At 64.0% G+C, this 27,178-nt stretch overlaps 5 protein-coding genes across 13 annotated transcripts; 3 read left to right on the top strand and 2 right to left on the bottom strand.

Moving 5' to 3' along the window:
• Positions 1-1,682: 1,682 nt before the first annotated feature.
• On the bottom strand, positions 1,683-3,673 carry LOC116520101 (myb-related transcription factor, partner of profilin-like). The gene is made up of 7 exons (XM_032234253.1): positions 3,642-3,673; positions 3,373-3,396; positions 2,968-3,002; positions 2,659-2,877; positions 2,448-2,573; positions 2,138-2,362; positions 1,683-1,975 (listed from the first exon to the last, which is right to left on the bottom strand). The coding sequence occupies exons 1-7, from the start codon at positions 3,671-3,673 to the stop codon at positions 1,683-1,685; spliced, it is 954 nt and encodes a 317-aa protein (XP_032090144.1).
• A 1,016-nt stretch (positions 3,674-4,689) lies between these two features.
• On the bottom strand, positions 4,690-15,987 carry HDGF (heparin binding growth factor). Of its 2 annotated transcripts, none has more exons than XM_032233799.1 (6): positions 15,867-15,987; positions 6,491-6,567; positions 6,094-6,232; positions 5,492-5,695; positions 5,135-5,406; positions 4,690-4,982 (listed from the first exon to the last, which is right to left on the bottom strand). In XM_032233799.1, exons 1-6 carry the CDS (start codon positions 15,966-15,968, stop codon positions 4,976-4,978), a joined length of 801 nt encoding a protein of 266 aa, XP_032089690.1. In that variant the 5' UTR covers positions 15,969-15,987; the 3' UTR covers positions 4,690-4,975. The 2 variants fall into 2 exon arrangements, with proteins under 2 accessions (XP_032089690.1, XP_032089692.1); XM_032233801.1 differs by lacking the exon at positions 15,867-15,987 and adding an exon at positions 9,869-10,245.
• On the top strand, positions 10,357-13,549 carry PRCC (proline rich mitotic checkpoint control factor). The gene is made up of 6 exons (XM_032233798.1): positions 10,357-11,191; positions 11,266-11,703; positions 11,797-11,901; positions 12,050-12,193; positions 12,279-12,344; positions 12,448-13,549. Exons 1-6 carry the CDS (start codon positions 10,997-10,999, stop codon positions 12,532-12,534), a joined length of 1,035 nt encoding a protein of 344 aa, XP_032089689.1. The 5' UTR covers positions 10,357-10,996; the 3' UTR covers positions 12,535-13,549.
• LOC116519770 (death-associated protein kinase 2-like) lies at positions 14,037-20,553 on the top strand. Of its 8 annotated transcripts, none has more exons than XM_032233797.1 (13): positions 14,037-14,398; positions 16,604-16,663; positions 17,100-17,230; positions 17,433-17,654; positions 17,777-17,915; positions 18,008-18,137; positions 18,313-18,361; positions 18,674-18,700; positions 18,987-19,139; positions 19,413-19,458; positions 19,551-19,640; positions 19,767-19,847; positions 19,956-20,553. In XM_032233797.1, the coding sequence occupies exons 2-13, from the start codon at positions 16,607-16,609 to the stop codon at positions 20,034-20,036; spliced, it is 1,206 nt and encodes a 401-aa protein (XP_032089688.1). In that variant the 5' UTR covers positions 14,037-14,398; positions 16,604-16,606; the 3' UTR covers positions 20,037-20,553. The 8 variants fall into 8 exon arrangements, with proteins under 8 accessions (XP_032089688.1, XP_032089678.1, XP_032089685.1 ...); XM_032233787.1 differs by having other exon boundaries at positions 14,045-14,398; positions 19,767-19,859; XM_032233794.1 differs by having other exon boundaries at positions 14,306-14,402; positions 19,767-19,859.
• A 4,549-nt stretch (positions 20,554-25,102) lies between these two features.
• On the top strand, positions 25,103-26,663 carry INSRR (insulin receptor related receptor). The gene is made up of 2 exons (XM_032234254.1): positions 25,103-25,652; positions 26,647-26,663. Exons 1-2 carry the CDS (start codon positions 25,103-25,105, stop codon positions 26,661-26,663), a joined length of 567 nt encoding a protein of 188 aa, XP_032090145.1.
• Positions 26,664-27,178: the final 515 nt, after the last annotated feature.

Below are 27,178 nucleotides of genomic sequence, written 5' to 3' on the forward strand. Positions count from 1 at the left end.
TGGGCAGCTCCGCACTGCTATTCATATGGAGGGGAGGCTCCTGGCCAAGGAGGCTGGGCTTAACACCTCCCCCCCCCCACATTGCCCGAGAAGAGCAGCGCATTCCTCCTCGGGAAGCCGGGTGGGAGGAAAGGAGCCTTGGAAATGCATCCTCCCCCCCCTGCAGCTGCTCCCCCCCGGCGGTGCCCCCCCCCAAGAAAGTCAAGAGGCTCCTCAACATCTCCCTGGTAGGGAGGGTCTCCAAGTTGCCTCAACGTCTTGCTTCTCCCCCCCTCTGCCCCGTGCCACTCCCCAATTTCCTTCTGAATCCACACCACCATTCGCCTCGGAAACAACCAACTCCCATGGAAGTGGGGGGGGGGGAGACCCTGTAAAATACGTGGGGCAGAAAATGCCAAAAGAAGAAGAGCCAGAGAGTTTGAGTGGCACTCAGGCAGCTGTGCTGAGTTGGGCTCCAGGCAGGCTTTGGGGTGGGGGGTCTCCCTTCTTCACCAAATACACCAATGGCATCATTTGGGTGGGGAGTCTTCGTTCTGTGCACCCCACATACATGAACGCTCCTCGTAAGAAAGGTAGGCTTTTAGGACAGAGAGAGAGAGACCAAAGGGGTCTTTGGGTGGAGGGGGGTAGTGGATGAGGAGTTGGGTTTCCAAGGGGGAGGGGCTGGGCAGGATCCCATGGAAGAGGCAGGGAGCGTCCCTTGGCAGAGGGCAAGGGCGCCATCTGGTGGACAGAAGGGCCAAGGTGCAGCCAGGGAGGCCACCCATGGAAACTTGGGGGGGCACCTGTCGCTCCGGAATCTCCCCCTTTTCCTTTGGATCAGTTCTGTGCAAATCCAGCACCTGGGACATTTCTAGCGATGGGGCTGGAGAGCAGGAATCTTCCCCCTTTGTAAATGATGGGGAGAGGAAGGCTCGATGGCGCAGAGACCATCCGCGGAGCCTCTCCAGGGCGGTTTCCAACTTTCTCTTCCTCACTGCTTCTAGCTGCATTCTCTTTCTCAATTTCCCAGGGGTCCATATTTGCTGCCAGAACTCCCTTCAGTCCCCAGCGAAGGCCAGCCGAGTGGGCACCAGCGTTGCCCCTGGCATGGAACAGGAGCAGCGGGCAAGGATTGCTGGCTTTGGGCAGCCCTGGCAGAATGCCGGGAAAGGTCCCTGGAGACTTTCTTGTTTTTCTTTGAGGACGTTTTGCTTCTCATCTAAGAAGCTTCTTCAGCTCTGAGTGGGTGGCGGAGAATGGAAGCGCAACCGTCCAGAGCAAGCTGAAGAAGCTTCTTGGGGGGGGGGGAAGAGAAACCTCTTCAAGGAAAAACAAGAAAGTCCATTTGCCTCCTGAAAAAGCAGTTAATCCCGTGCTTCCCCCTCAGTGAATTATGTGTGTGCACGTGTGTGTGTGTGTGTGCGTGGGGGGGGGGGCGCTATAAAGATTTTAATTTGTATACAAACAGGAGAATTGAAGGCAACTTTAGCTTTCAGGATCTGACGACGTCTCTGGGGATGGAGAGAAGTTCCAGACCAGCCACTAACATTGTCATTACTCGCAGGAAGCCCACCCCACCTCTTTCTGGGGGTCGCCAAGCCAAAGCCCCTCCCTCTTCTTTCGGGGTGCGCTTAAGAGAAGCCCCCACACACACAGACTCGCGCGGTGGCTCCGACAGCAGGAGACTTTCGAAAGCTTTATTAAGGGCAGGCGGGGACTTCAGCCTCCAGCAGCCGGCCGGAGATCAGTGAATCCAGCAGGGGCGCGTTCTGGCCTTCCCTCCGGGCAGCGCGCAGCGCGGGGGGCAACCAGGGAGGGCCGTCCTCCTCGTCCTCGTCGTCCTCCTGGTCTTCCACGGAGAGCTCGCGCGGGGGCACCTGGATGCCCAGCTCCGCCTCCACCCTCCACAGCCGGCTCCGCACTCGGCGCAACTGGCCGCGCAGCGTCTTGATGGAGCGGACGCACTCCTGGCAGCTCCGGTAGTCCCGCTGCCCTGCAAGCAGAAGAGCAGCCCGGGGGCTCCGCCAGCAGCCCCCACCCCATCCCTACCACGCCACGCCCCGTCGGTCCCGGGCGCAAAGCGGAGGCTGCGCTTCCTGGAGCCGGAGCCATCCCGGGACCGGCCCGGAGGAGGCGCCCCCACCGGCGGACTCACGGTCGTGGAGGTGGCGCGCCTGGCAGTCCAGGAAGGTCTCCAGCGCCTCGTGCAGGTCGGGCAGGTGCGGCGGCAGCGGCGGCGGGGCGGGCGGCGGCGGGGGCGCGGGGAGCAGCAGCAGGGAGCAGCCGGAGAGGGAGGCGGCGTCGGCGGAGAGCCCGGGGCGCCCGGAGGCCAAGGCCAACAGCTCGGAGGGCGGCGGCGAGGGGCGCGCGATGAAAGCGCCTGCCGGGGCAGAGAGCAGCGTCGGCCGAAGGGTGGGCAGGGAGCGGGAGCGGGGGGCGTGGGGGCGGCCGGCAGCCGCGCGCACCTTCCGTTTCCCGGCGCTGCAGGCGGACCTCGGCGCGGATGAGTCTCCGGCGGCTGCGGCAGATCTGCAGGCTGAGGGCGCGGAGGGCGCGCGGGAAGTCCCGGCAGGTGCGTCGGATCCTGAGCTCTGGAGCGGAGGAGAGCGGAGGGCAGGAGGCGGAGGGAGACGGGGGGGTGGGGGGGTCAGCGGCCCCAGGAGCCCCGATACTTACGGCCCCGGAGGTACTGGCCCTGCAGAGACTTCAGCGCCTCCAGCCGCTCTTGCAGCGTCTCCAGGCTGAGCGCGGGGCCCAGCTCCCTCCCGGCTGGCTGCGGGGCCGAAGGCGGCGGGGCGGCGAAGTCGAGGGAGCCGGAGGCCGGGGGAGGCGAAGGCGGCGGGGAAGGCGTCCTTGCTGCGAGGGGCGGGAGAAGCGGCTCGGTGAGGGCTGCCCCTTAGCCTCCGCAGGGAAGGATCGGTCCCCCCCCCACAGGGGTTGCCCAGGGGGAGGGAGGGGAGGCTCGGAAACGGAGCCAACGCTCACCATCTTCTGTCTCTTCTCTCTTCTTGGGGAGGCTGCTGAGAGGACCAAGAAGGGTCAGCGGGAGCAGGCCAGGGTCCCCAGGGCCAAATGCCCCCTCCCCAGCATCCTCTGGCTGGCCCTTGGCCCACCTGGAGGGGACTGCGAGACTCCCAGAGTTGCCCAGAAGAGGCCACGGAGTGGCAAGAACACAGAAGCCACAGAGGACTCTGGAGAGGGTTGGGAAACCCCTCATAAGAGTGGCTGGGTCCCCCCCCAACCCTTCCCCAGAGACCCTGCCCGTCTGGGACAGGGCACATCTGGCCTCTGATCTTCCAACCCAACCAGACTCAAGGAGATGAAGATGCCAACTGCCTCCCTTGGGCCTGATCTGCTGGAGGGAGGTTGGGTCTCCCAGAGGCCACTCACTTGCGGTTGCTGTCACGACTGGGCCTGTGGGAAAGGGAGGGGGGGTGAGGGGGGTAGCTGCGTCCAGGGCATCCCTCTGGGGAAGGACAGGGAAAGAGGGCAGCCCAGCCCCACAGAATGGCGTTTGGGAGCAGCCTTGGGGGAGGCAGGGGTCAGCTTCCATCCCCGCCTGTTGATGTGTGCTTGGGAAGAAGGTAAGGGAGAGGGGCCCTTTCCCCAAACCCAGCCCTCCTCCAGCCAAGGGGTCCGTCTGGGGGTCCCATCAGTACCTGCTCCCTAAACAGGACAGCCAGCTTCCCATCCCGCGGCCGAGGGGGCCGCTCTGAGTTGTTATGCTGCTGCTGCTGCTGCAGATTCCTGCCATCTCCAGGAGGGGGGGGGCGGCGGATTCCGAGGCTTTGTGAGGTCAGAGCTGTCACCTCCTAGACCCCCACCCTCCAGGGCCCCCCTCCAAGAACTCTGCTGATGGGACAGGCAGGCAGAGATCATAGGAAGAGACGGGGGGAGCCCAACTTCAAACCCTTCCAGAATCTCTGGCAAAGTCCTCTTTTAGCCCCAACAGCAGCGCTTAAAAGACTTCGGTGTCGCGGTGCTTTTTCAGCCCCCCTCGAAGAGGATTACAGAGTCAGCCTTTCGCCCCCAACAATCTGGCTCCTCGTTTGGCCCCACCCTCAGAAGGACAGACGGAGAGGCCGAGTCAGCCGTGAGCCGGTGAGATTTGAAGTTCAGCTAGCAGTCAGCAGAAGTAGCCTGCAGTGCTGCACTCTAACCACTGCGCCACCTTGGCGCTCTTAGCTGGGAGAAAACACCCTTTGGGGTAGCAGTGGGTTTGGGGAAGGATTCAAATACAAGCCGGGGACCCAGTTTTGGGGGATGCGGTGGGCAGGGGCTGGCCTGGATGGTCCCTTGACCTCTTCCAATTCCAGAATTTCTGTGGACTGCCCCCCCCACCGCTCTCAAAACGTTTGCAGGAGCCCCTCCCTAAACTGTGCCCGAACCCCTTGGGGGGGGGGACGGGGGACGACCTTTGTGCAGATGGTGGGAACAAGGCAAGCCGGGGGGGGGCAGGCTGCCTTTTCCTCCGAGGAAGCCCCCACCCCACAGGTAAATCTTTTACTCCCTCTCTTTTGGGGGTCCTCTTCCCCCATCAACCAGTTGCAATGGCCCAAGGGACCCTGAAGAGACTCAAACCGGCGGAAAAAAAGGCCTTGCAACCCCTCCTCCTTCACAGGAGCCCCTGACCCCCTCCCCCGGTGGGGGCAGCTGTGGGGGGGGGGCCTGCTGCCCAAAGAGGAAACGACAAGGCACGGCGTGGTGTGTTTTTTTTTAAAAAGGCATCCAGCTGCGTTTATTCCAAAGTGACCGATCGGTATATTATTCCCTCTAGAAATTAGGAGTAGCTCAAAGCGTAGAGTCGGCGAAAGGGCCGGCCGGGAGGAAGGCAAGCGGGCTGGGCAGAGACCGTTTCCTGTTCCTGGGGTGGAAATGCCGGATCCGCTCCCTTCCCGCCTGCGCCGGGCGTAGGAAGGGGAGGACGATGCAATCTGGTTGGTAGCACCAGGGAAACCCAGAGGCCGGACGGGGCCGGAGAGCAGAGGGCCGCCTACGGGCTGCAGCAGGAGGAGAAGAAGGACAGGATGGAAACCGGAGTCCTGCGTAGGCGACCAGCGATTCCGCCACCTCCCCCAGCAGGTGATATCCCAGATACGCTCTGCTGAGCCATGGAGGCTCCACCCAGCTCCCCTATCTCCAACGTGCCTACCTCTTCTCGTGATCTCTGCTTTCCTCCTCCTCCTCCTCCTCTTCTTCCTCCTCCTCCTCCTCTTCCCCTTGGGCAGCCTTCTCCTTTTTCTCCTCTCCTCCGAGCACGTCGATGGGGGGGCTGCCACCTCCGCCGTTCTTCCCCTCGGCCCCCGGCTTTAGCAGAGCCGGCTTCTGACCCCGGGCTTCCTGGGCCGCGTCCTCCCGGCCCGGCTTCTCCCCAGCCGCCTCCGCCTGGTCCTCCCCGTCTTTCATGCGCTTGGCGGAGGGCTCCTGCAAGGGGGACAGGCCACTCTCAGCGGGGACCCCGGTGGGAGTCTCCGGGCGACCCTCCCGCCCAGGCCGGCAGCCGCCTTACCTGCGGGGCCTCCGGGGGCCTCCTCTTGTGGGCCGCCTTCTGGTTCTTCTCCCTGACCTGCTCGTCAATCACCAGATCGCCCTCCTCTTCTTCCTCCTCCTCCTCCTCCTCTTCAGGGCTGCTGCCTTCCGGGCTGCCCTTCCGGCCAGCCTCCAGTTTCCCCTTGGCCTTCCCTGCCTCCAGGGGGCGCTTCTTCTGCGCCGGCTGCCAAAGGAAGCTGCTGTCAGGGGAAGCTGCCCGGAGAAGGGCCAGCGGGCTGCAGGGGGCCTCAGTTTCCCCAGGGGACGTGGGGACTCCCCTCTTCATCAGCCTCGTTGGTGCTGAAGGGTCCTTGCTTCCCCCCCCCCCCGCCCAGGGGCTGCTTCTGGGCTGCACAGAGCCATGGGGGGGGGGCACATCTCAGGATGTTATGTTATGAACTATCAGGATGTTATGGAGTTTTAGGAGTTTGTTTTCTCCTGTGTGGTTCAGCGTGGCTCTGCATGCCCCATTATGAACTGGGCCATGGGTGACCGCTACGCCTACACAAGGAATTATATTACAACAGGGGGGCCCACAGCTGAGCCAGCCCAGGGCCCAAGCAGAGCAGGAGCCGCACCCACCTGGTACCCCGAGGCCTTGATGGTGGGGTTGTTCTCGATCTCCCAGAGGCCTTCGCTGAATCCTTTCCGCTTGCTGGCCTTGCCAAACTTCGCCTTGCACTCCTCGTAGGGAAAGAGGTCCTTGGCACCCAGGAAGGCCCTGCGGGGGGGGGGGGGGGGTGTTGGGAAGGGGGGGGTTGTCAGACGGCTGGCATCAAAGGGGCATCTGAAAAGCGGGGAGGGCCCATTTCCTGGAGGTTGGGAGACGGAGGTGCCCCTCCAGGGAGTCTGCCTTGCAAAGCTGAGGAAGGGAGGGTGCCCCCCCCATCAGTGGGGGAGTGGGGGGGGGAGGGTTTCCTGTGGGCGCTTCCTGGGGTGCAGCGAGACCTGACCCAGCCGGGCTCCTGGCGTTACTCACGTTTCATGAGTCCCAAAGAAAAAAACTTGGTATTTGTTGGAAGTGGATTTCACAGCTGATTCCGGCATCTCATCAATCTGTTGGGGGGAGGGGGGAAAGAGGGGGGGTGTTGAGTGTCCTCTTGGCTGGGGGCCCTGGACCAGCACTGGGGCACGGCCTGGCACCTCCCCAGCCCTCCCTAAGCCTCTGTCTAGACGCCCAGGGGCAGAGCAAACTCAGCTGGTTTCACAGCAGCCGCCACCGGAAGGAATGGGGAAGGGCCGTGGGGAGGAGCAGCCAGGGGGGACGGAGGGGGCTGGAGCCCCCCCTCCACAAGGCCCTCCTGGCCAGTCTGCTCAAGGAGCAGCAGCAGCAGAAGAGAGGCCGGAGGAGTGGGGGGGGGGGTGAAAGGGCCCCTCCCTGTCTGAAAGGCCCTTGGGGGGAGGGGGCTTGCAGGGGGGGGAGATGCCTCCAGAGCAACCAGAAATGACCAAGTTGCAGCACTGGCCATTGGGTAAAGAAACACCCCCCTCCCACCCCCCAAATTGCTCCACCAAGCACATCCCAGTGAATTAATTCCCAACTTCTGGCTTCCCACACTCAGAAGGTGCCAATCAGGGAAATATGGACACCCCCCCAAGACCTCAGGGACCCAAACTCTTCTCTCTCACACACACACACACAGAGTCAGGAGATGCCATGGGGGGGGGGGGGGAATGACAACACACACACACATGAGGCTCTACCCCCCAAAAGGAGAGGGGGCTTGTGTTTGGCAGCCCTGGCGTTTCATTTCCTGCCCGGTCCTTGAAGCCTCAATCCAGTCGCAGAGCAAGGCAGAGCTCCCAGGGACAAAGGCAGTCTACCTTTGCACGCTGGATGCCCGCCAGCTCCAGCACGTGCCCAACCCAAGCAGGCTTTCCCCCCCCTGCCCCCCCCAAAGCAAAGCCAGCCGCAGACTTTGGCCAAGCAGCCACCTGGCCCAACACTGTAAATATGCAAAACGGATCAGGTGACCCCCCCCTCTTCCTGCAAGGAGGCCCACCCCTGCCCACCCCACCCCCTCCGGGACTCGGGTTTCCTTGCCCAGCCAGTCAGGCCAGGCCCCCTCCAGCAGCAAAAAACGGGCTGGGCCAGGGAGGGGGCTGCCCTGCTTCAAAGGAGGGGGGGGGCAACCCTTTCGAGGGGAGGGACACTGCCTGCCAAGAGCATTTGGGCATCTCCCCCTCCCCTGAGGACACGGCTGCTCCCCTGCCTGAGTTTCTGGAGAATCGTGATCACCTCCAGCCTATTCCCCCCCCCCTCTCTCTGAAAGTTGTATAACTTTTATTCATGGTTACCCAAGATAAGGTCTCTTTGCGGCTGGCAGGGGCCCCTCCCAGCTCAGGGCGGGGGAGATTCCGGGCTCTTCCTGCTCAAAAGGCCTTCAGGGCAACACCTCCACTCTGTGTCCCCCCCCCCCACCTCTGTGGGTTCCTCCTTTTGCCCACATGCTTCTGCAGCTCTGGTGGCTGATGCACAGCGGGAACAAAGGCCCCCATTATGGCCTCAGGAGAAGGGGCATGCCCCCCCACCCAGCCCTCGGCTCACAATTCTCCAGGCACACCAGCAGACTTTGAACAGCCCCCCCCCACCCTCAAGAAAAGGACATGCCAAGCAGGGAAGGAGGGCGAGATCCCCATGTGCCCCAATGCCAGGGGGAACAGAATGGAGCAACAGGCACTCGGACCCCCCCCCCCCGTCCTGCGTTTGCACAAGCAGCCCCCAGCCTCCCTCCCGCTCTTTCTGAGGGCCCCACCCAGGGGTGCAACTGCTGGATGCAGAGAAGGCCAAAGACCCCCCCCCCTGGCTTTGGAAGATGGACTCCCCCCCCCCCCCAACTTCCCAGGTCTTGGCTTTTCGGGGTTGAAAACAAGCTACCAATTAGGGGAGGGGTGAAACCGATGCCCCCCCCTCACCAGGATTAAGCATTTTGGGAATTAAAAGGCCCAGCAGGTTGCAGGGATGGGAAAGCTCTGGGGAGGGCAGAGAAACCTTGCCCAAGCCCCCCAGGCGGCTGGAGGAAGGGCCCATCTAAACCCCATGGGAGCTGCAGGGCAGGTGGCCAGCAGGGCCCCCCTGGGAGAAAGCCCCCCTCCCTCCCTGGTGCTCCTTTGTGTTCTGGGGAAGGGCCAGGCGCAGCCAGCCTCTCTCTGGGCTCTCCCCCTCCCCGAAAGGAAGCCCAGCTGGACTTCAGGCTCTTTCCCCAGGGAGACCCCTCCCCTCCCTCCCTCCCTCCCAGCAGGCGGAGGGCTCCAGGGATGCCCCCCCCATGGAGAGAATTGGGCCCCTAAAAAAAGCCACAGTGCCCCCTCCCTCCCCTTGGCTGGCGGGTGGGGGGAGCCCTCCAGGTGCCAGTGGACACAGCTGGGCCCACTCAGGAAAAGCTGCCGGTGATTCATCCCTGTGGTTTCCAGGACGGTTGAGCCAGGATTTCTCAACCTCCCCTGGCAGCCGGGACTTCAACTCCCAGAATTCCCCCCTGCAGCTCTTCCAGGGCAAAGGCCCGCTATCCCCCCCCCCCCCGGCATTCACCTTTGTTAGGTGGGATCCCAGGGCGCCCCCTCCCCCCCCTTAGCCCCCCCCCCCTCCTCCCTTGCAGGAAAGGCCGCCTGCCTGTCTTGGCACGGGGCTCTCTCCCCCCCCCGGGGGGGCCACCGCCTGGGCGTCCTTGGATAACTGGACCGAGGGCGACTTTGTATCCAGGCGACTTTGTTATATTTGCTCGGCGGCTTCATCAACCGCAGCGTTGGTGGGAAAAAAGGATTGGGAAAGAGCCACGTTTCTAGTCCTCAGGGTTGCAAAACAGGCTGCGAAGGGTCCGAAGCAAAAAGCCGCAGAGGCAGCGCGTCTCCCCAGGAAACCGCCACTTTGGGCGGCGAAGGGCAGCGACGCAGCTGCCGCGGAGGGAAGGAGGGATGAAGGCGGCGAGGGAAGCCGAGGAAAGGGCCCGGAGGCGGCCTTTCCCTCCCCTTCTCCCTCCGCCACGCGCCTCCTCGGCCGCCCCGGAGACCCCCGGAGCTCCCCTCGCCCCGCTCTCCTTCCCGCCACACGAGCCCCCCGCCCCGTCTCTGCAAAGGCAGAGCCCCCCCTCCCCCAGGGCCATCCGGGGAGGGGAGGGGGCTGCAGCTGCACAAAAGGCCGACGTCGCCCCCGCCCTCCCGGGGCCCGCCTGCCTGCCACCGGGGCCGGCTCCGCGGGGGGCTTCCCACCCGGCCACCTGCCCGCTCTCTTGGCCGATCCGCCCGCCCGCCCGCCCGTCTGCGGGGCAAGGGGGCTCGGCGGCGGCCAAGGAGCGGAGCCATGGCGGGCGGCCCCGCGGCCTGGCTGGCGGCGGCGGCGGCGTCGGGCGGCGCTTACCCGGGCGGGCCAGTGCGGGTAGCCTTTCATCTTGGCGAAGACCAGGTCGCCGCTCTTGTAGTCGCGCGGCCGGCCGGAGCGGGACATGGCGCGGGCGGAGAGGCCGGAGCGGCGCCCCCGCCGAGGCCGCCCTGGCCGAGCGATCGCCGCGGCTCTCCTGCAACAGGCGCCTCCGGCCCGCCTCGCCTCCTCCTCCCTCGCCGCCTCCTCCTCCTCCTCCTGCGGGCGCTGCGCTGGGAAGGAGCCGCCGCTGCTCTGTCCGCTCTCGCCGCCCACCCTGCCTGCTTCCCTCCCTGCCGGCCTGGCTGCAGCGGGCGGAGGCGCCTGGCGAGGCCGGAGGAGCAGCGCGAGAGGCGAGGCGGGGGCGGCGCTGGGGCGGTGGGAGGGTCCAAGCAGGGACCCCCGCCCAGCCCCTCCCTCCCTCCCTCCCTCCCTCCGCCCAGCCCCCCCCCCGGGGGTCCTCGAGGGCGGTCCTCCTGCGGGGGTCCCGGGGGGGCTGCTCCGGGGAGGGCAGCTGAGACCCCCCCATGGGCGGGGCGGGGTCTGCTTGGCTACTGTGGCCGCCCCCCGCCGGACCCTCCCCCCACCGGGCAGAGAGGAGGCGGGGGTCTCTTGGGGGATCGAGCGGGGGTCTCTTGGGGGCGACTGACATGCTCTGCCCGGAGGGGACTTGGGGGGGGACTTGCAACAGGCCGGGGGGGGGGCAGGAAACGACCCCTCGCTGGGGCGCCCTGGAGGGAGACCCCCCCCCCACTCGGCGGGCGCCCCCCCCCATCAGCCGCGCAAGGGCCGACGGGAGCAGAGGCGCTCCTCGCGGGAACCTCCCGCCCGTCCTCGGCTTCCCGGCGGCCCCCGCGCGGACGAGCCAATCGCGGCTTCCCGCGCGGGGCCTTATGGGAGCGGTAGTCCACTTCCCCCCCTTGGCTGGAGCGCGGAGGAAGGCGACCGGCGGGTGCGGGGCCCTTTGCTGCTTCCAGGGCTTCTCCGCCGCCCGGGGCCGAGCGCGGGGGAGGCGGCAGGGCGCTCGGTCGTCTTCCGGCGGGGACCGTTGCCATGAGGGGAGCCGCGGCCTAGCGCCCGACGAAGCCTGGGACTCGCGTAGACGCCGCCGCCGCCGCCGCCGCCGCCATGTCCTTAGTGGCCTACGCCAGCAGCGAGGAGGAGCGGGAGGAGGAGGAGGAGGAAGAAGAGGAGGAGGAGGAGGAGGGCGAAAAGGCGCCCGGGGGCCCGCGGGGGCTCCTCTCCGTCCTGCCGCCGGCGCGCCCAAGCCCGGCCCCCAAGCGGCCGCCGGTTCGGATCCCGGCGCCGCGGCTGCCGGAGAAGGTGAGCGGGGTCCGGGGCCCGAGCGCTCCGCCCGCCCCGCCGCCCGCCTGACCGCCTCTCTGTCTCTCCCGCAGTCCGACTCGGAGGAGGAGGAGGAGGAGGAGGAACCGGCGCCCAAAAAGCCCTCGCGGCTCGGGGGTCTCTCGGCGCTTCTCCCGCAGCCCCGCCGCGGAGCCCCGCAGCCCCGCCGCGCCGATCCCGCCGCGCCGCCCTCCCCGTCGGCCATCAAGGCGGCGGCCAAGAGCGCGGCCCGGCAGGTGGCCCGTCAGGTGGCCCAGGAGGGCGAGGCGGAGCCCCCGCAGCCCTTCTTCCCCAGGCCCCCGCCGGCCCCCGGCCCGCCCGCCGCCCCCGCGCCCCCCGTCGCCTTCCCCGACGACCTCCCGCCCGGCACCGAGCCCGACGGCCAGGACGGCGCTGACGCCCCGCTGGAGTTCAAGACGCCCCCCGGCGCCCGGCCCGCCCCGCCCGGCTGGCCCCCCGCGCCCGCCCCGGAATACGGAGCCCCCTACGCGGTGAGGGTCCCGCGGGGCTTTTCGGGGCGGGAGTGGGTGGGGGGCACTGGCGGGAAGGTCCCTGGCACCGATCTGAGCGCTCTCTCCCCGCAGGGCTACTACGGCGGGGGCTACTACCCGGAGAACGAGCCGGGATTGGGGCCGCCCCCCGAGGGCAGCGCGGACGCCGCCCCCGCCTCCTTCATGGACGACGAAGCGGTGAGCCTCGCCTCTCGCGCCCCGAGGGTCCGCTTCCCCGCCCCGGACGCCCGGAGCCTGGCTGGGGGAGGGGGCCGGGCTGCCTTGGGCGCCCGGCGGCGGCAGAGACCCTTCCCCGACCCCCGTGTCCCTTTCCCGCCCCGCTCAGTTCAAGCGCCTGCAAGGGAAGCGCAACCGCGGGAGGGAAGAGATCAGCTTCGTGGAGATCCGGGGCGACGACCAGCTGAGCGGAGTCCAGCAGTGGCTCACCAAGTCCCTGACGGAGGAGCAGGGCATGAAGTCCTTCAGCAAGGTCCGTCGGGTGGGGGGGGGCGTTGAGAAGCAGGGGTGGGGCGGGGTCTCCTCGGGCCCCTGACTTTCCCTTCATTTCCCTCCAGAAAAAGGGGGAGCAGCCCACGGGGCAGCAGCGAAGGAAGCACCAGATCACCTACCTGATCCACCAGGTGAGGCCTTTGTTTGGGGGGGGTTCAGCCGGCCCCCCAGCCCCCTTCCCCTGTGTCTTGCTGGGGGGTTTGCTGAAACACCCCCCCCAATCTCTCCCTGCAGGCGAAAGAGCGTGAGCTGGAGCTGAAGAACAGCTGGGCAGAGAACAAGCTCAGCAGGCGTCAGACCCAGGCCAAGTATGGGTTTTAGCCCCTTCCCGGCCCCTCGGCCATGCAGCGTCCGGAGCAGGATGGCCGACGACGCGGGATCCTGTTCTGCCAGGCAGCAAGGCCCACTGGCCTGCCAAGGAAGCCACCACAGGAGGCCGTGCAGCCAGGCGCCTTGCCACAAGCCCCCCCCCCCCAAAAGAGCAAGGGTCTGCTTCTGCTTGAGTTGGGGGGGGGGGGGGGCTCTCAGCCCCTGGATTTCCCTCCAGCAGTTTTTCTTCAAAGTCACCGCCAAGGCAGGAGGAGGGAGCCCTATCTGGACTGGGGAGGGCTGCCCACCCCCACCCCTGAGACTGGCTGGAGGGCAGGGGGCTGGACTGTGTGTCACCCCCTCCCCTTAGCATATCCTGGGTCCTGTTGCTGCCCACAGCAAGGTCTTGTTTTGAAGAATTAGCAAACACTCTGCCACCCACCCACCCACTTTTCCTGGTTTCAGTTTGTCCTCAGAGGCCCATTGCTCCAATTTCAGAGATCGGAGTTTCTGTCTCTCCCTTTCCTCAAACCCCCCACCCCCCAGGTGTGCCCTCTTGACCAGTCTGTGGCTGTTCAGAAGACCCCCCCCCACCTCTTCCGAATATTTTTCCATCCCTTGTTTTCCTTAGACAGCCCTTGAAAGGGGAGCAGCTTCCCACTGAACGGGCCTCATCTAATGCCCAGAGTCAACCGGAGGGGTGGTGGTGGTGGGGGCAGGACGATGGTGTCTCCTGTGCCACTCCCCCCTCCCCCGCCCTCATTGAGCCTGGGCACCCCCAAGCCAACTCTATTACCCCCCCCCTTCTGCTTTTGGTGGTCTCTCTTTGTCCACTCCCTGTTCGGATCGTAGCCGTTTCCAGTCCAGCAGACGGACCTCCTTTTTTTCCGCTGCAGAGTATCTGTATTTAGGGTTTTTTTTTCTAAAAAAGAAGATCTTGGTTTATTTCCCTGGAGACTTTAGTACTTAGGAAAGCTCCCTGTCCCTATTTTGAATATTTGAAAATAAAACTCATTCAGTAAATTGATTTGTTTTTTCCCCCCCTTTTTGAATTTGCCAGGGGGGAGATTGCAGGGGAATAAAAATTAAATTAAGAATGGGGCCTCGGAGGCTGAGGTGGCAAGAGAGGGTGGGGAGGAGTGCAGTCCAAGGACACTTTCTGAGAAAGGGGGGGGCTGTTCTGTTGTGGGGAGGGTGGCTCTTGTGTTCTCCCCCTCCCCAGTAGGCCAGCCAGGGGGCTAAGGGAAAGGACAGGCCCCTTTGGCTACAGCGACCCATTGGGGGCTCCTCCCTGCCTCCCTCCTCTGTGGGCTGCATGTGCCCCCCAGGACTCTTGCTCTTGGGGGGGGGGACAGGTCTCATCCTGCCCGGCCGGAGGACCACTTGTGGACAAAACAGGGCTTTAAGCCCATAAATGGCCCAATTCTTTCCTGCTTCCAGCTCTCCCACAGGCCTCTGGGTCCGAAGCCCTTCCCCAGCCAAGGAGAGAGAGGCTGAGCTGGGGAGGTCGGGATCAGCATTCCCCAGGGAGGGTCTCGCAGGCAGCTGAAGAGGCTCAAGGATTCTGGTTGCAGAGCCGGGCTGGGAAAAAGGCCGGTGGCAAAGGCTTGGCGCTGGCTGGGCCGGTCTCGCGACCCCCGCAGCGCCGCTGCCTGTCGCCCCGCGGAGAACTGGCTTCCCGAAGCCCCTGGGACGCCCCCCGCCGCGCCGCTCCTCCTCCAGGAGGGTCTGGCAGGCAGCGCAAAGGGGCTGAGCCGGCCTGCGGGGGGGTGGGGGGTGGGCGGCCGCTGTCCCGGCGCGGGGGCGGCTTCGAGCGCACTTCGGCGAGGAAGCGGCGGCGGGCGCTCCGGATCGCGCTCCTTCCAGTGCTTGAGCCGTAGGTACCCCGGGCGGGCGCTTTCTTCGAGGGCGCAGCGCACCTAAAGCTGCTGGCGAGGGGAGGTGGGTGCTGAAGGGACGGGATGCGTTCAGGCGTGCTGGGCACCCGGGTGCGGGCTCTCGATTCTCGGGGCGGCGGAGGGGAAGAGGCAGGCCGAGTCAAAGGAGGAACCGAAGACAGCTGTTGAGTTTAAAAAACAACCGTCGCAGGTCCCGGGAAATTGGGCCCGTTTCTTCTGCGCCAGGACACGGGAGGGAGGATGTAAAATCCACCTGTCCAGGTAGCGCATGGCAGGCCCGCCCCCTCCCTCCTCAATCGGGTGGGATCTCTGCCTTCCTCCCAGCCTCCTTCCAGGGTTGAGATATGACTCAAGCGGGGGAAAATGCTGCCAGATTTCTTTCCCTTCCCCGACGGGCGTTTTGTACCCTGAGCCGGTGGGCTGTGCTGGGAAAGGATCCCACCACACAAACACCAGATGCTCCTATGCGGGAGTGGAGCCGGGGAGGCTGCTGAGCGCCCCCTTCCCCAAGCCTCAGCGCGGAGCCAGGCCTGAGCCGCGCCCGCTTTGCCCGTGAGCCAAAATCCCCCTTCTTTACCAAATTCCTGGCCTGCATTAAAGGGTTGGAAGGGGACCAAGAATCCTGGAATTGCAACACATTTGTCAATTGAAGCTCCCCCTCTTCCCTCGCCTTTCATGGGGCCTCCGTCCTCCTGGGCCGCAGCCTGGACGTCCAGTTATTCTCAGGCGGGGCAAAGGGGCAGATTTCAGGGGGACCAGGCAGCCCCCGTCCCCTTTGGAAAGGAATGCAGCCTGGCCGGGGAGGGGGGCGGGGCTCCCTCCGTCCTGGAGGGCGCCTGTCTTTGGAGACCGTCCCCCCTCCCCGCTCTGTCCCGCTGCGACGCTCTCGAGGTCATCGTCCCCAGGCGCCTCATCGGCTGGTAGCCCACACGAGACTCCTCGACTGCCCGGCTCTTTCTCAGGCCGTAAGGTGGGGCTTCCCCCTCCTTCTACCGGACCGTTCCCACACTCCGTCAGCCTCCTCGCCCTCCCGGTCCCTGGCCCTCTGCCCCGCCTCGGCCAAGGGTTGCGGGCCTGACGCCAGGACCGGAGCTGCCGCGCTGCCCCGCTTGCCTGACGGCCCCGCCGACGTCCACGGGCGCTTGAGGTGAAGCTGGGACACCGGGGAGGGGCGGTCGGGGTCTGGGGGGCGCGCAGTCGGAGAGCAGTCCCCCCCCCTTCAGGATCACAAGCGGCCCCCGGGCAACTGGCACTTGTGGAGCGAACTGAGCCTCCCCTCCCAGCATCGCGTGGCTGACGACGGCCCCTGGAGGCGAGGGGAGCGAGGCGCGAAGGGGAAGCCGCTGCCGAGGCTGCGGAGACGTTCAGGCACGCAGGAGGCGTTAGTGGTCGGCGCAGGGCGCGGCCGTCCCTCCTCCGGGCCGCCGTTCCTAACTGCGAACTGACCGGGAGACTCGGGAGGCTTCCGCGTGGCCGGGGCTGGACGAGCGTTCCCGCAGGCGGAGAGCTGGCTGGGGGCGAGGGAGCCCGGGCGAGGCGGCTGGGCATCGAGGCTCCGGGTCAGTGGGGGCCCCGCTCCTTCCAGGCCTCCGCCGATAGGCAGGTGGCGGGTTCCCTTCGGGGCGCCGGAGACCCCCGCCCGGATCCCGGGGAAGGCCGGCTGGATCGTTTGGACAGGTGCGCCGCGCAGCTCCCTTGCCCTCCCGCGGGCGGGCGAGGCTTCGCGCACCAGGAAGCAGAGCGAGCGATTGCCCGCCCTCGGCGGGAGGACCGGGGGAGCCGTCGCAGCCGCTGGCCGGAGGGTCCCTCTCGGAGGGGCTGGGCAGCCGCGGAGGGTGAGGGGTGCAGGGCGGGCGGCTCTGTGCCGGGAGCTGGGCAGGCGCCCCCTGGCTTGGAAGATCCTCCGCGCGAGCCAGAGTGGGGGGGGGGGCAGCCCTCCTCCTCCCCGGGGTTGGCGTCCCGCTGGGCGGAGCTAGGGCTGGGAGCGGGGTGCGGAAGACCCTCTTGGCTCCCAGGAGGGCCTCCCCTCCTTTCAGGTGTCTTCCTCTTCCCGCTTCTGGATCAGGCCGGCAGCCTGACGTGACGCGGGATGCGTTAGACTGCAAACTCTCCGCCCATTTGGATACAGCGGAGGGGGCCGCGTTGCTCGCTAAGGGCGACCCTCTCCCTTCTTCTCTCTGCAGCTGATGGCGAGAGATGGAACCGAAGCCTGCCCGGGCCATCCGGGGGCTGCAGGGATCCAGGTGAGGGGGGAACCAGGGCCCTGCCTCTCTCCCCGCCCCCCCCCCCCCCGCACTGCTGCCTCTCTGCCTACAGACTGGCCAAGGTTCCTGGGACAGAGTGGGAGAAATGGGAGCCCCACCCCCATCAGAAAGGGCCTGGGACCCCCTTCCTCACAAGGATTCAAAAGCAGATTTTGTGAACTGCGTCTAGAATGGTTGGAGGGACTGAAATTGGGGGGAGGGGGAGGAAAGGAATGTGCTCACAGGTCCCCCCCCCCCCCGGTGTCAGTCACTCCTCTTGTCTCTTCCTGGAAACCCTCTGCCCACAGGGGCCAACCTGGCACCCCAGCCGTTCCCCTCTTGCCAACCAGCCCAAATGGTAGCCTGCAGGGCACGGAGCACTCCTCCAAGTGGGCATCTTTGCCACTCGGCTCCCCCCCCTTTCCTGCCGCTTCAGGAGCCCCCATGCAGCCTGGAAGATGATGAGGTTTTCCTGGGCACCGAGGCGAGGACCAGCGCCACCCAAGCGGATCCCTTCCGCCACTGCAGCGTGGAGGAGCTTTACCAACTGCTGGAGACGCTGGGCAGGTGAGCCCTGCAGGGCATGGAGACCGGAGACACCAGCTCTGCCTCCCCCTCTCTCCGCTGCTCCGCTAGGAAGGGGGAGGCAAGCAGGCGGAGGGGCTCCTGTGACCCATGAAGGCCTCCTGGGACAGAAGAGGAGGGGCGCCTCTGTGGAGCGCCTGACTTCCCGCCCTCCGCCCTTTCGGCCCCCTCCTCCCCCTTGCAGCGGGCACTTCGGGGTGGTCCGGCGTTGCCAGGAACGGAGCACCGGAGTTTTCTACGCGGCCAAATCCGTCAAGGTGCGGAAGCGCAAAGGCAGCCGGCTGGGCCTGGAGCGCGAGCAGGTGGAGCGCGAGGTCCGCATCCTGCAGCAGCTGCAGCACCCCAACATTATGCGCCTCTATGACGTCTTCGCCAACCAGGCCGAGATGGTGCTGATCCTGGAGCTGTGAGTGCCTCCCGGGGGAAGCTCCTCCTCCTTCTCCCCCCCCAAAGGCCCCGCTTTCCCCCAGGGGCCTGAAGCTCCTGAGGGGGGGCTTCAGGAGCCCCTCACCCCTCGCTCCTCCACAGCATCCTGGGAGGCGAACTCTTCGACTTCATTGCGGAGAAGGAGCTGCTGTCCGAGGACGAAGCCATCGAGTTCCTGCAGCAGATCCTGCTTGGCCTGGCCTACATGCACGGCCTCCACATCGCTCACTTTGACCTTAAGGTACACCCCCCCTGGGGGGGGGCTTCTGGGCTGCCCCCCGGCCGGAGCCTTCTTGGGCAGGAGCTTCCATCCGTCTCCCGTCTCTCCCACAGCCGGAGAACATTATGCTGCTGGAGAAGGGTGTCCCCAAAGCCAAGATCAAGATCATCGATTTTGGGCTGGCGCAGAAGCTGCAGGAAGGGGTGGCCTTCAAAAGCCTCTGCGGGACCCCCCAGTACATTGGTACGGCTTTTGGCTCCGGGAAGAGGGAGGCCGAGGGACGGCCGGCTGGGTGCTCCCCAAGTCCCACCTTCCTTAAAAGCCGGGCCCTTGTTTGGAGAAGTGACGAAGCGGCTCTGGGCCGAGGGAGCCAAATGTGGTCTTCCTACTTCCTCCCCTCCATTTTTCCCCTCCCCAGCTCCTGAAGTGATCAACTACGAGGCCCTGAGCACAGCCACAGACATGTGGTAAGGGGCAGCCATGCGGGGGGGGGGGACGGGGACGATGATGACAATGGTGTGTGTGTGTCTCTGTGTGTGTCTTGGTGGCATCCTGCAGGCCTTGGATAAGCCCTGTGAGGAAAGGAGAGCCAGGAAGTGGTTGCAGGCAGTTTCTGTCGCAGCTGCAGAGAGGAAAGCCCGTGAGCTCACCCCTTTCCTGTAAAGGAGGGAGGGACGGGGGGGGGGCTTTCTTCCGCCCCTCCTCCCTGGGGACAGAAATGACCCCGATCCAGGGAGAATCCCCACTGTGCCTCCAGCTCTGCCCTTTCTTACTCCTAGGAGCATTGGAGTGATTACCTACATCTTGTAAGTACTTGAAGGTCTTTTTCTTGGTGGGGGTGGGGTGGGGGGCTCTCAGCAGACTCTCAGGGAGGTGGGGTTGACTTTGGGGGCAGGGAGAGCACAGCCAGGGCCTCCGAGGGAAGGAAGGAAATGGATGAAATGGCTCAGATTCCCCCAAACTTCCTGCCTTCCTTTGGAACCAATCCCTCCATGGCCGCCCCCCTCCTTCTCTCTGGAGCAGGTTGGGGGTCGATCTGTGGTCCGGCGTGGTGGGCTCTGATGCTCCCCCAAATCCTCCCCCCCTCCCCAGGCTTAGCGGCACGTCCCCATTCCAGGGGGAGAAGGATGAGGAGACCCTCTGTAACGTGGTCTCCGGGAATTACGAGTTCGAGGCCAGGTATTTCAGCCAAACCTCCGAGATGGCCAAGGACTTCATCCAGAAACTCCTGCTGAAGGAGCCCAGGTAACCCCCGGCCCAGGGGCTGCCGACCCCTGACCCCAGGCCCTGCCCACGAATGCCCCGTCCGGAGAAGAGGGGGGAAAGAGTGCCCAGAGGATGGAGAATGGCCTTCCTTGAGCAGAAAGTAAGCCCCCCCCCAAAGGAAAGGGGGGGAGTAGCCCATATTGGCAGGATGGCCGCTCCCTCAAATGGGGTCTCTTCTCCTCCCCTGGCTCCCTTCTGCCCCCAAGGAGTCCTGCACGGGAGGAGGAAAATGGGTTTTGATCTGTGTCTTAGGGACCGAATGACAGCAGCTGAATGTCTCCTTCATCCCTGGATCAAGGTAAGCCTCTCTCTCTCCTTTCTTTCTTTCCTTCCTTCCTTCCTTCCTCTCTCCCTCCCTTCCTCCCAATTTTTCTCCTTCTGCCCCTCCAGCCCCTCACCCGGAAGCAGGCCGTGAACCGGAGCCGTTCTTCCATCAACATGAAAAACTTCCGCAAATTCAACGCCCGCCGGAAGTGGAAGGTGAGATCCATCCATCCATCCACCCACCCCAGGCTCAGCAACAGAGGAGCCAACGTGGCCCCCTGCGGGGCAGCCTGCCTGATGGGCAGCGTAGTCCCAGCCTCATCCTCTCTCCTCCCTCCGCAGCTCTCCTACAACATGGTCTCGGCCTGCAACCGTTTCTGCCGGCTGCAGCTCCTGTGCCAGCAGCAGAAGCCGGACGAGGAGGTGACGGCCCTGGTGGGTGCAAAGGAGCCCCTTGGCTGCCTTGGGGGTGGGGTGGGGGAGGGCTGCCTGCCCCCCTGACCTTCTCGCCCCCCTCGCTCCATGCTGCAGCGGGACTGCGAGAGTGACCAGGAGGACCAGCCCAGCAGCCCGGGGGTCTTACTCCGCAGGCGTCGAAGCATCTGCTCCTGAGTTCCACCCTCCGTCCTTCTGCTCAGAGGCCAGCATGAGAGCGTCCTCTCCTGTCACCGGGGAGACCCCCAGAAGGAGGCAGCGCTTGGCTCTTCTGGATGGCCAGAAAGGGGGGCTCCGGCTGTTCAGCGCAGTGGGGGGGGAGTCCTTCCATATTCCGCCTGGGTGATCACCTGAGCCCCTCCTCTTCTGCATTTTGGCCCCACACGCCCCCCAGCATGGCTGCCTCGGACAGCCTCCCTGGGGGCCCCCAAGAGGAACGGAGGCTCCCTTTTCAGATGGGAGTCCCGGGAGTCTCTGCTCTGCTTGACTCGGGTTTCTGTGGCTGTGGGAAAGGCCCTTCTAATGCAACTGGGAGGGGCCCCTTGCTGCTCCCCACCCCGGCCCCGGGCTCCCCCTGCCTCCTTTGGAGAACAGTCCTCAAACATCTGACCAAGAACAGCCACGAGAAAGTGCTTGGCTGGTTGTAACTTTTTTTTTTATAATAAAATACATATTTGTCAAAAGGGAAAAAGCACCATGAGAAGGAGATGCATTTTGTTCTTTTTCTGTTTCACTGGTTTGAATTCAAATTGCAAAATGGTCACAGCGATGGGGGGGGGGGGTTGAGTGCGATTGATTCAAGGAGAGGCAGAGAGAGGACAAGAGGCTGGCCAGGAGTCAAGAAATCCCCCCCAAAAGGTCTCTTCCTCCTCCTCCTCCTCCCTCCAACATACACAATTCCAGCTGGCTGCAGGGCCAATGTTGGCCACCAGGGGGTACCCACCCCCAGTGCTGAGAGCTCTTGTGCCAACTTCCCTCTCTGGGGGAAAGTGCCAATTGCCTTCCGCAGCTGACCCACCGGGCAGGATCCAGGCCTCCACTGGCTCAGCCGAGAAAGGAAGCCTCACCAGCTGAGTGCCAGAACACTCATATCCAGAGCAGTGGTGAAATTCAATTTTTATTTTACTACAGGTTTTGTGGGCGTGGCTTGGTGGGCATGGCAGGGGAAGGATTCTGCAAAATCTCCATTCCCTCCCTCCATTCCCCAGCCAGAGGTGGCATTTGCTGGTTCTCCGAACTACTCAAAATTTCCGCTACCGTCTCTCCAGAACCTGCTGAGTTTTGGCCCTGATTCAGGAGAAAGGATTCCTCCCAGCTCTCCCCCGGCCTCTGTCCTGAGCCCCCCTCTTTTTTTCACCCCAAGGTTCCCCCTGCTGAGCTGGAAGGCCTTGGGTGCCTTGCCTCTCTGGCGACGAGGGAGGGGTCACCTTGGAGTGGGAAGCCAGGGGTGTGCTCCCTTTCTCTGTGTTCCTCAAGCACATTGCCCCCCCCTCTCTCCAAATTCCTCCCCTGGAGGGGGTGAGGGGAAGTGCCTGTGGCTCCCCCTCCTTATTGACCAAACACAAGGCAGCCCTGGAGGGTCTCAGCCCATCTCGCTGGAGTTGTCAGGCTAAATATTTTGAAGGCGACAGGTCAAAACAGCCCTTGGAAGGCATCCAGGCAGGGCTGGGGGGGGGGGGGCGTGCACGAGGGAGGAAGGAGGCCCGGCCCCACCCAGCTGCCTGCCACACCTGGGGCTCTGGACTGGCCAGGCCTCCATTTTCCCAGCCCTTTCGCTGCGGTGTGACCGTGCCAGAGGATGCTTGTGGTCGGGGACAAGGGCCTCCTGCCTCCCTGCGCCCCACAGACAGCAGGGTGCTGCTCCACTCCCTTGTGCCCAACTGGCACCGAGCGGCAGTCCTGGGCTGCTGCCAGCTGAGAAACCAGCCTGGTCCTGACAACCACCCGAAGCACTGCGGGCTGCCCTGCCAGCTGCAACTCGCTTTCCCGGGCATGCCGGGACGTTTATGGACCATGGAGAAGAAGGGGAGAAGGGGAGTCCCCGGTGCCCCCCTCTGGCCCACCTGGGGGCCCCTGCTCTTCCTCTGCCTGCTGGGGCTTGGCCCTGCACCAGCCTCTTCGGAAAGTAAGTCCCCTTCTGGGTTGAGTGAGGTCAGCCTCCGGCCAGGCACAAAGGCACCGGACTCTGCTGCCCTCCCCATCTGTGGTGCCCTGGGGGCATGTCTTGGCACAGGGCAGGGTGGCTGGGGGGAAGCAGAGCTCAATGGAGCCGGGCTGGGTCAGCCTACAGGGGGCATCCACGGGTGGCTCCATCCCCTGGGTGCCGGGATTTGAGAGGGCATCCGAAGCCAAAACTAGCCATGATGGTGAGCTTGGCTAGTGGCTCTTCTCAGAGGGAAGCCCTTCAAATGTTTGTCTGTCTGTGTGGGAGAAATTCGGCTCTGGGCAGCTCCTGAAGGAAAAGATTCCCTTGGAGATAATGGCATCTGGGCTCCCCTGAGAGAATTGGGGGTTGTAATACAGGGGGGGGAAGCAGCCCCCTCCCCCCATTTGCCTCTACCAAGTAGCCCCCTTGCAAACCTCGGTTGAAAGTTATTCCCTGGCTGAGGGTCAGCGTTTGGCTCCTCTGCTGATCACGCTAGAAGAGAGGACTGGATGAGTCCTTTGCAGTTGGCATCTGAAGGGGGGGGTATCAAACTCTGCAAAGGAAGAGCCGTTCTGCTTCCCCCCCCCAAGTGGGCTCTCAGAGCAAGGGGTTCCAGCAGCCCCTCCACTCAGAGGTGACCCTGGAAGGTGGTTTCTTCACCAAGGGAGAAGAAATCTGTCCTGGGGGGAAGGAGAAATTCTTCTTTGAGTGGGGGGGGGGCTTGGAGCAGGAGCCAGCAATCTCGTTTTTGCTCGGGGGGGGGGGTGTCTGCAGGGTGGCAGAAGGCAGACCCCAGCACAGAGGCCCTGGCCCACCTGCAGCCTCCCCTCCCTCTCTGAAAGGGGATCAAGGGGGCAGAGTGATGGGGGGGGAGATGCATGGTCTTGGTGGGTTATGGAAGGGGGCAGGGAAAGGAAATCGGGGTGCAATTTCATTCCCTCTGGAGAGGCAGGAGAGGAAGTGCCAGGGATGGATCAGACCTGGAGACCCCATCCCACCTGTGAGAGTCCTAAGTCCATCCTGGACGGACACACACACACAAACACACACCCCTTCCTGTCCTCTTGGGGATTTATAGGCACCAAAGACACTTTCAGGTGTTGTCAAACAGGCAGAACCAAAACAAAGCAACCCCCACTCAGGGAGCCACTTCAGCCACCTTCCCCCCCCCACAAGCCCCAAGGTAGGAGGGATTTCTCTAAGCACTGGCTCAACACCACCCACCCCCCCAAATTAAACTCTATTGAGGCTCCTAGATGGAATTGGGATGGCAGCCAGGAGGTTGGGGGGGGGCGCCCACATTCTGAAACTGGCAGAGGGGGGGGGAGGGCTTTTCAGCAAAGCCGATGGGCACCTCACTGGGCATTTCATCAATTAACAATCCATTAATTAGCAGCATCTGCCAATTCAGAGACTTCCTGCCAATTTCTTCCTTTTTAAGAGGAAAGGCTGGTTTTTTGTTTTTTTTTTAAGGCAGGGAATGGAGTGAAGCTTTGGGGTGGGGGTTGTGCCTCCTTCTTGCCCCCAAAGAGAAAAGGGGGGGGGAGGAAAGGAGCACCAGTAGAGGACAACACCCCCCCGCCGCCGCCAAGACCAGCCACAGGACGGAAAGGGCCAAGAGGGAAGTTGGGCCAAATTCAGTCCTGTCTCCTCTACTTCTCTGTCTCTACCTCACGGCAGACATTGATCGGTTTTTTGGAATGTTTTCCAGCCAGGAAGCGGCGCTACCAGCCCCCTCCCCTCCTTCGGGTTTTCCCACCTCCGGCCCAGAAGGGAGAGGCATCTTGGGGCCAAGGAACAGCCTCAGCCAAGCCCACCAGAGGCTTCATGGCTGCATCCCGACTACGTGCCGTGACTTTGGCTGGGGTTGCTTTGCACTTCCTGGGCCTTGTAGGATCCGCCGGCCGGCTGGTTAAGGACAGGCTGGTTCCCCTGGCTGGCGGCCTTCCGCTCTGGGCTCCGCGGAGGAAGGCCTGGGGGAAAGGCCACCAATTCTGGCGGTGATTTCCTACCTGCCGCTGGTTTTCCTTCAAGGGGAGAGATACGCTTTGGGCTCCCCAAGGAGGATGGCCAGGCAGTGCCAGGAAGTTGCCTGCCATGATGTCAACCCCGCCACCTGTGGGGTCTCCCCCTCCTCCTCTTCCTCAGAGCCTCAGCAAACAGGGAACAGAGCGTAGCACCTGTTTAAACAGCATCTGGACCAGCCCTTCCCTCTCTTTCTCTCTCCCTCTCTGTGCAGAAGGTGCTTCCCAGGGAGGGGGGGGGCAAGGGGCCCATGGGCAGAGGTGGGGGCAGGGATGTTGGTTGGGCACCGGCTCCTTTCCGGTTGAGCTGGTACCCTTCTCTTGTGCTCCCTGGCCTCGACCTGGGCAGCAATCATGAGTGCTGCTTGATAAAAGCAGAAATGGACGAGAAGGAAGGGATGTGGACGGGGGGGGGGGGGCTGTTAATACAGTGGACCCTCTGAGTTGCCTCTCCAGAGCTGAGGATGTCTAAAGCCCCCCCCCCTCCCACCCCACTGGAATCCAGCTGCCAGAAAGGAGCTGCTGTGCCAGCTGGACCTCCAGACGGCACCAGGCTTAGAGGATGCTGGTGGGGGCACTGCAGCATCAGACATGGGCAGGGGGCCTGTGCAAGATGGGGGGGGGGCGCTCAGCTCCAAGGCAGGGGCCAGATGGCAGCCCTCTCTCTCCGGGCACTCGGCCACATATTGTTGGGGAGAGGTCAAGGACAAGAGGCCCCTTGCAAGCAGTGAGGCCGTTGGCACAGACCAGGGTGGGCAAAGACCCCCCCTTGGCTGCAAGGGAGCACCTGCAGGGAAACACATCCCTCTGGAGGGATGGAGCACTCCGCACATGCCCAAAGGCACTCGCTCCTTTATCTCAGGAAGTCCGAGTGGGGAGGGCATTTCACTGCTCCTCATCCTAAACCACACAGGGCCACCCACCCCACAATCTCTGGCCTGCGTTTTTGCCCCAGGACGGCTGGGCACAGGTGGCAACTGAGGTTGGCACCCAATCTTTCAGAATTCTCCATTTCAAGAGGGAGGGAAGGCTCCCCTAACTCCCCCCCCCTTCGCCCCACAGTCTGCGAGAGCATGGACATCCGCGTGGATCCCGCGCAGCTGCGCCGCCTGGAGAACTGCTCCGTCATCGAGGGCAGCCTGCAGATCCTGCTGATGTTCACGGCGGGGGGCGAGGACTTCCGCGCGCTGGCCTTCCCGCGCCTGGTGCTCATCACCGAGTACCTGCTGCTCTTCCGCGTCTACGGGCTGGAGAGCCTGCGCGACCTCTTCCCCGGCCTGGCCGTCATCCGCGGGGCCAGCCTCTTCTTCAGCTACGCCCTGGTCATCTTCGAGATGCCGCACCTGCGCGACATCGGCCTGCGCAGCCTGACCAACGTGCTCAACGGCTCCGTCAGGATCGAGCGCAACCAGGAGCTCTGCCACATCTCCACCATCGACTGGGCGCTGCTGCAGCCGGCGGCGGCGCTCGAGCACAACATCATCCTGCACAACAAGCCGGCCGAGGAGTGCGCCGACGTCTGCCCGGGCATCCTGGGCGGGGAGGAGCCCTGCGTGCAGACCCCCGCCGGCCTGGCCGGAGCCTTGGAGTACCGGTGCTGGACCTCCAGCAACTGCCAGAAAGGTGCGTCCCCCGTCCCTCCCCCCGGCGGCTGCCCGGCGGAAGGACCAGGGCGGCCACGGGTCGTGGGAAGGCGCCAGGTGCTTATACACGTGCACAGTGGGCGGGCGAAGGGGGCGCTGGGGTCGGTTCTTGCTTCAACTTCTCAGCCAAGGGGCGCAGGCGCACCCACTCCCCACTCCCGCCAGAGGCGACCCAAACGCGCAAAAGAGAAGGGCGAGGCGCGCAGCCCGATCCTGCTCCTCGAAAGCGGCTGCGTCTCTCGGATTCAGCTCCCCCCGCCCGCTGCGTTCCCCACCCCCGCCTCTCCTTCTCTCTCCCTCTCTCGAAACCCTCGTAAAGGGCCGCGAGTCTCCCCGGAGCCCGTTTGCTGTAAACAGCAGGGCAGCTAATGCAAACAGACAGCCACGTCTCCTGCAAGGGGGGGGGGGAAGGTTTGGCCGCTTGCCTGCCTGGGCGCATCTCTGGGTGTGTGGGGGGGGGTGTAGGAGGCCACGAGTTCGTCTTTGGAAGGCTGAGCAATTCGTGGGCGGCTGAGGGGACAGAATTGGCAGCCCACCCACCCCCATAAAGGAACCAGACACAAGGCAGAGGCTGCCTTTGGCACAAGCAGCCCACCCTGATCTCGCCCAATTGGGGGGGGGGGCTGCAGGACATCCCAGCTGTGGGGCAGACCCCAAGAAGAGGCCCTAGAAGCACCAACACCCTCCCCCAGCCCCCTAAAAGGACAGGGATAAAGAAGGTTGAAGGAGGCTTTTTCCAGTGGTCAGTCGAAGGTTGTTTTAGAAGTTTGCTGAAATGTTTTGCTCTGAGATTCTAAAGCTGTGCAAAGCAACGTGTGTGTGTGTGTGTGTGTGTGTGTGTGTGTGTGTGTGAGAGAGAGAGAGAGAGAGAGAGAGAGAGAGAGAGAGAGATGGGACTCCAGGCGTTTCCCCCTCGCCTTGTTTCTGGGTTGAGTTTCGGTCTGTTTGACTAACGGCCTCTTCCTTCCGCCCAGAGGGCCAAGAGTGTTGAGGGGGCCACATGAAAGGGTCTCAAGGCCCCGCTTCCTCCTTCCCCCCCTCCACTGGGACCCCCAAACCCTCCAGATATGCTACTGGGTTTCCTGCTTCCAGGCCTCCAAGCCTCAGCAAGGCAGGAATGAAGTTGTTTGGCAACCCGGGGAACACCTTCGTGTTGCCTAAACAGCCGCTCTTAAAACCTGAGAAAGACCGAATCAGCCGGGGAGACGGCTGGGAAGCGACCAAATAAAAACAAATAAATGGTGTTTTGTAAATAAAAAAAAGGATATACATTTTGACACAAATCTTTGCTGGGCCAAGCAACCAGCAACGGAAGCTGCTTTCAAGGTTTCCATGGGGCTGGAAGAGTGTGAGTCAGGCGGAGACCCGGTTCATGGACAAGCCCCCCCCCCACACACACACAAAAAAGGTGGGGTGTAAATCTGTGGGTTTTGGCTGGGAAGGAGGGGCTCCGCTCCAAAGTCTTCAAAGGGGCACTAAGGTTCCAAAGCGTTTTCCTTCTTCTCC

The sequence above is a fragment of the Thamnophis elegans genome, chromosome 17 (genome assembly GCF_009769535.1).
Source record: "Thamnophis elegans isolate rThaEle1 chromosome 17, rThaEle1.pri, whole genome shotgun sequence".
NCBI classification, from domain to species: domain Eukaryota; kingdom Metazoa; phylum Chordata; class Lepidosauria; order Squamata; family Colubridae; genus Thamnophis; species Thamnophis elegans.

Excerpts from the sequence above, each read along its gene's own strand:
- LOC116520101 (XM_032234253.1), bottom strand. The coding sequence starts at position 3,673 with ATGGGAAGCTGGCTGTCCTGTTTAGGGAGCAG. Across the intron at positions 2,363-2,447 it reads GCAGCGCCGGGAAACGGAAG|GCGCTTTCATCGCGCGCCCC; the intron begins GTGCGCGCGGCT and ends CTGCCCCGGCAG. Across the intron at positions 1,976-2,137 it reads GGCGCGCCACCTCCACGACC|GGCAGCGGGACTACCGGAGC; the intron begins GTGAGTCCGCCG and ends TTCTGCTTGCAG.
- PRCC (XM_032233798.1), top strand. The coding sequence starts at position 10,997 with ATGTCCTTAGTGGCCTACGCCAGCAGCGAGGAGGAGCGGGAGGAGGAG. Across the intron at positions 11,192-11,265 it reads CGCCGCGGCTGCCGGAGAAG|TCCGACTCGGAGGAGGAGGA; the intron begins GTGAGCGGGGTC and ends TCTCTCCCGCAG. Across the intron at positions 12,194-12,278 it reads GCATGAAGTCCTTCAGCAAG|AAAAAGGGGGAGCAGCCCAC; the intron begins GTCCGTCGGGTG and ends ATTTCCCTCCAG.
- HDGF (XM_032233799.1), bottom strand. The coding sequence starts at position 15,968 with ATGCCCAGCCGCCTCGCCCGGGCTCCCTCGCCCCCAGCCAGCTCTCCG. Across the intron at positions 6,568-15,866 it reads GAAGCCTCCCGAGTCTCCCG|ATTGATGAGATGCCGGAATC; the intron begins GTCAGTTCGCAG and ends TCCCCCCAACAG. Across the intron at positions 5,407-5,491 it reads GGCCCCCGGAGGCCCCGCAG|GAGCCCTCCGCCAAGCGCAT; the intron begins GTAAGGCGGCTG and ends TCCCCCTTGCAG.
- LOC116519770 (XM_032233787.1), top strand. The coding sequence starts at position 16,607 with ATGGCGAGAGATGGAACCGAAGCCTGCCCGGGCCATCCGGGGGCTGCA. Across the intron at positions 17,231-17,432 it reads CTGCTGGAGACGCTGGGCAG|CGGGCACTTCGGGGTGGTCC; the intron begins GTGAGCCCTGCA and ends TCCCCCTTGCAG. Across the intron at positions 17,916-18,007 it reads TCGCTCACTTTGACCTTAAG|CCGGAGAACATTATGCTGCT; the intron begins GTACACCCCCCC and ends TCTCTCCCACAG.
- INSRR (XM_032234254.1), top strand. The coding sequence starts at position 25,103 with ATGGACATCCGCGTGGATCCCGCGCAGCTGCGCCGCCTGGAGAACTGC.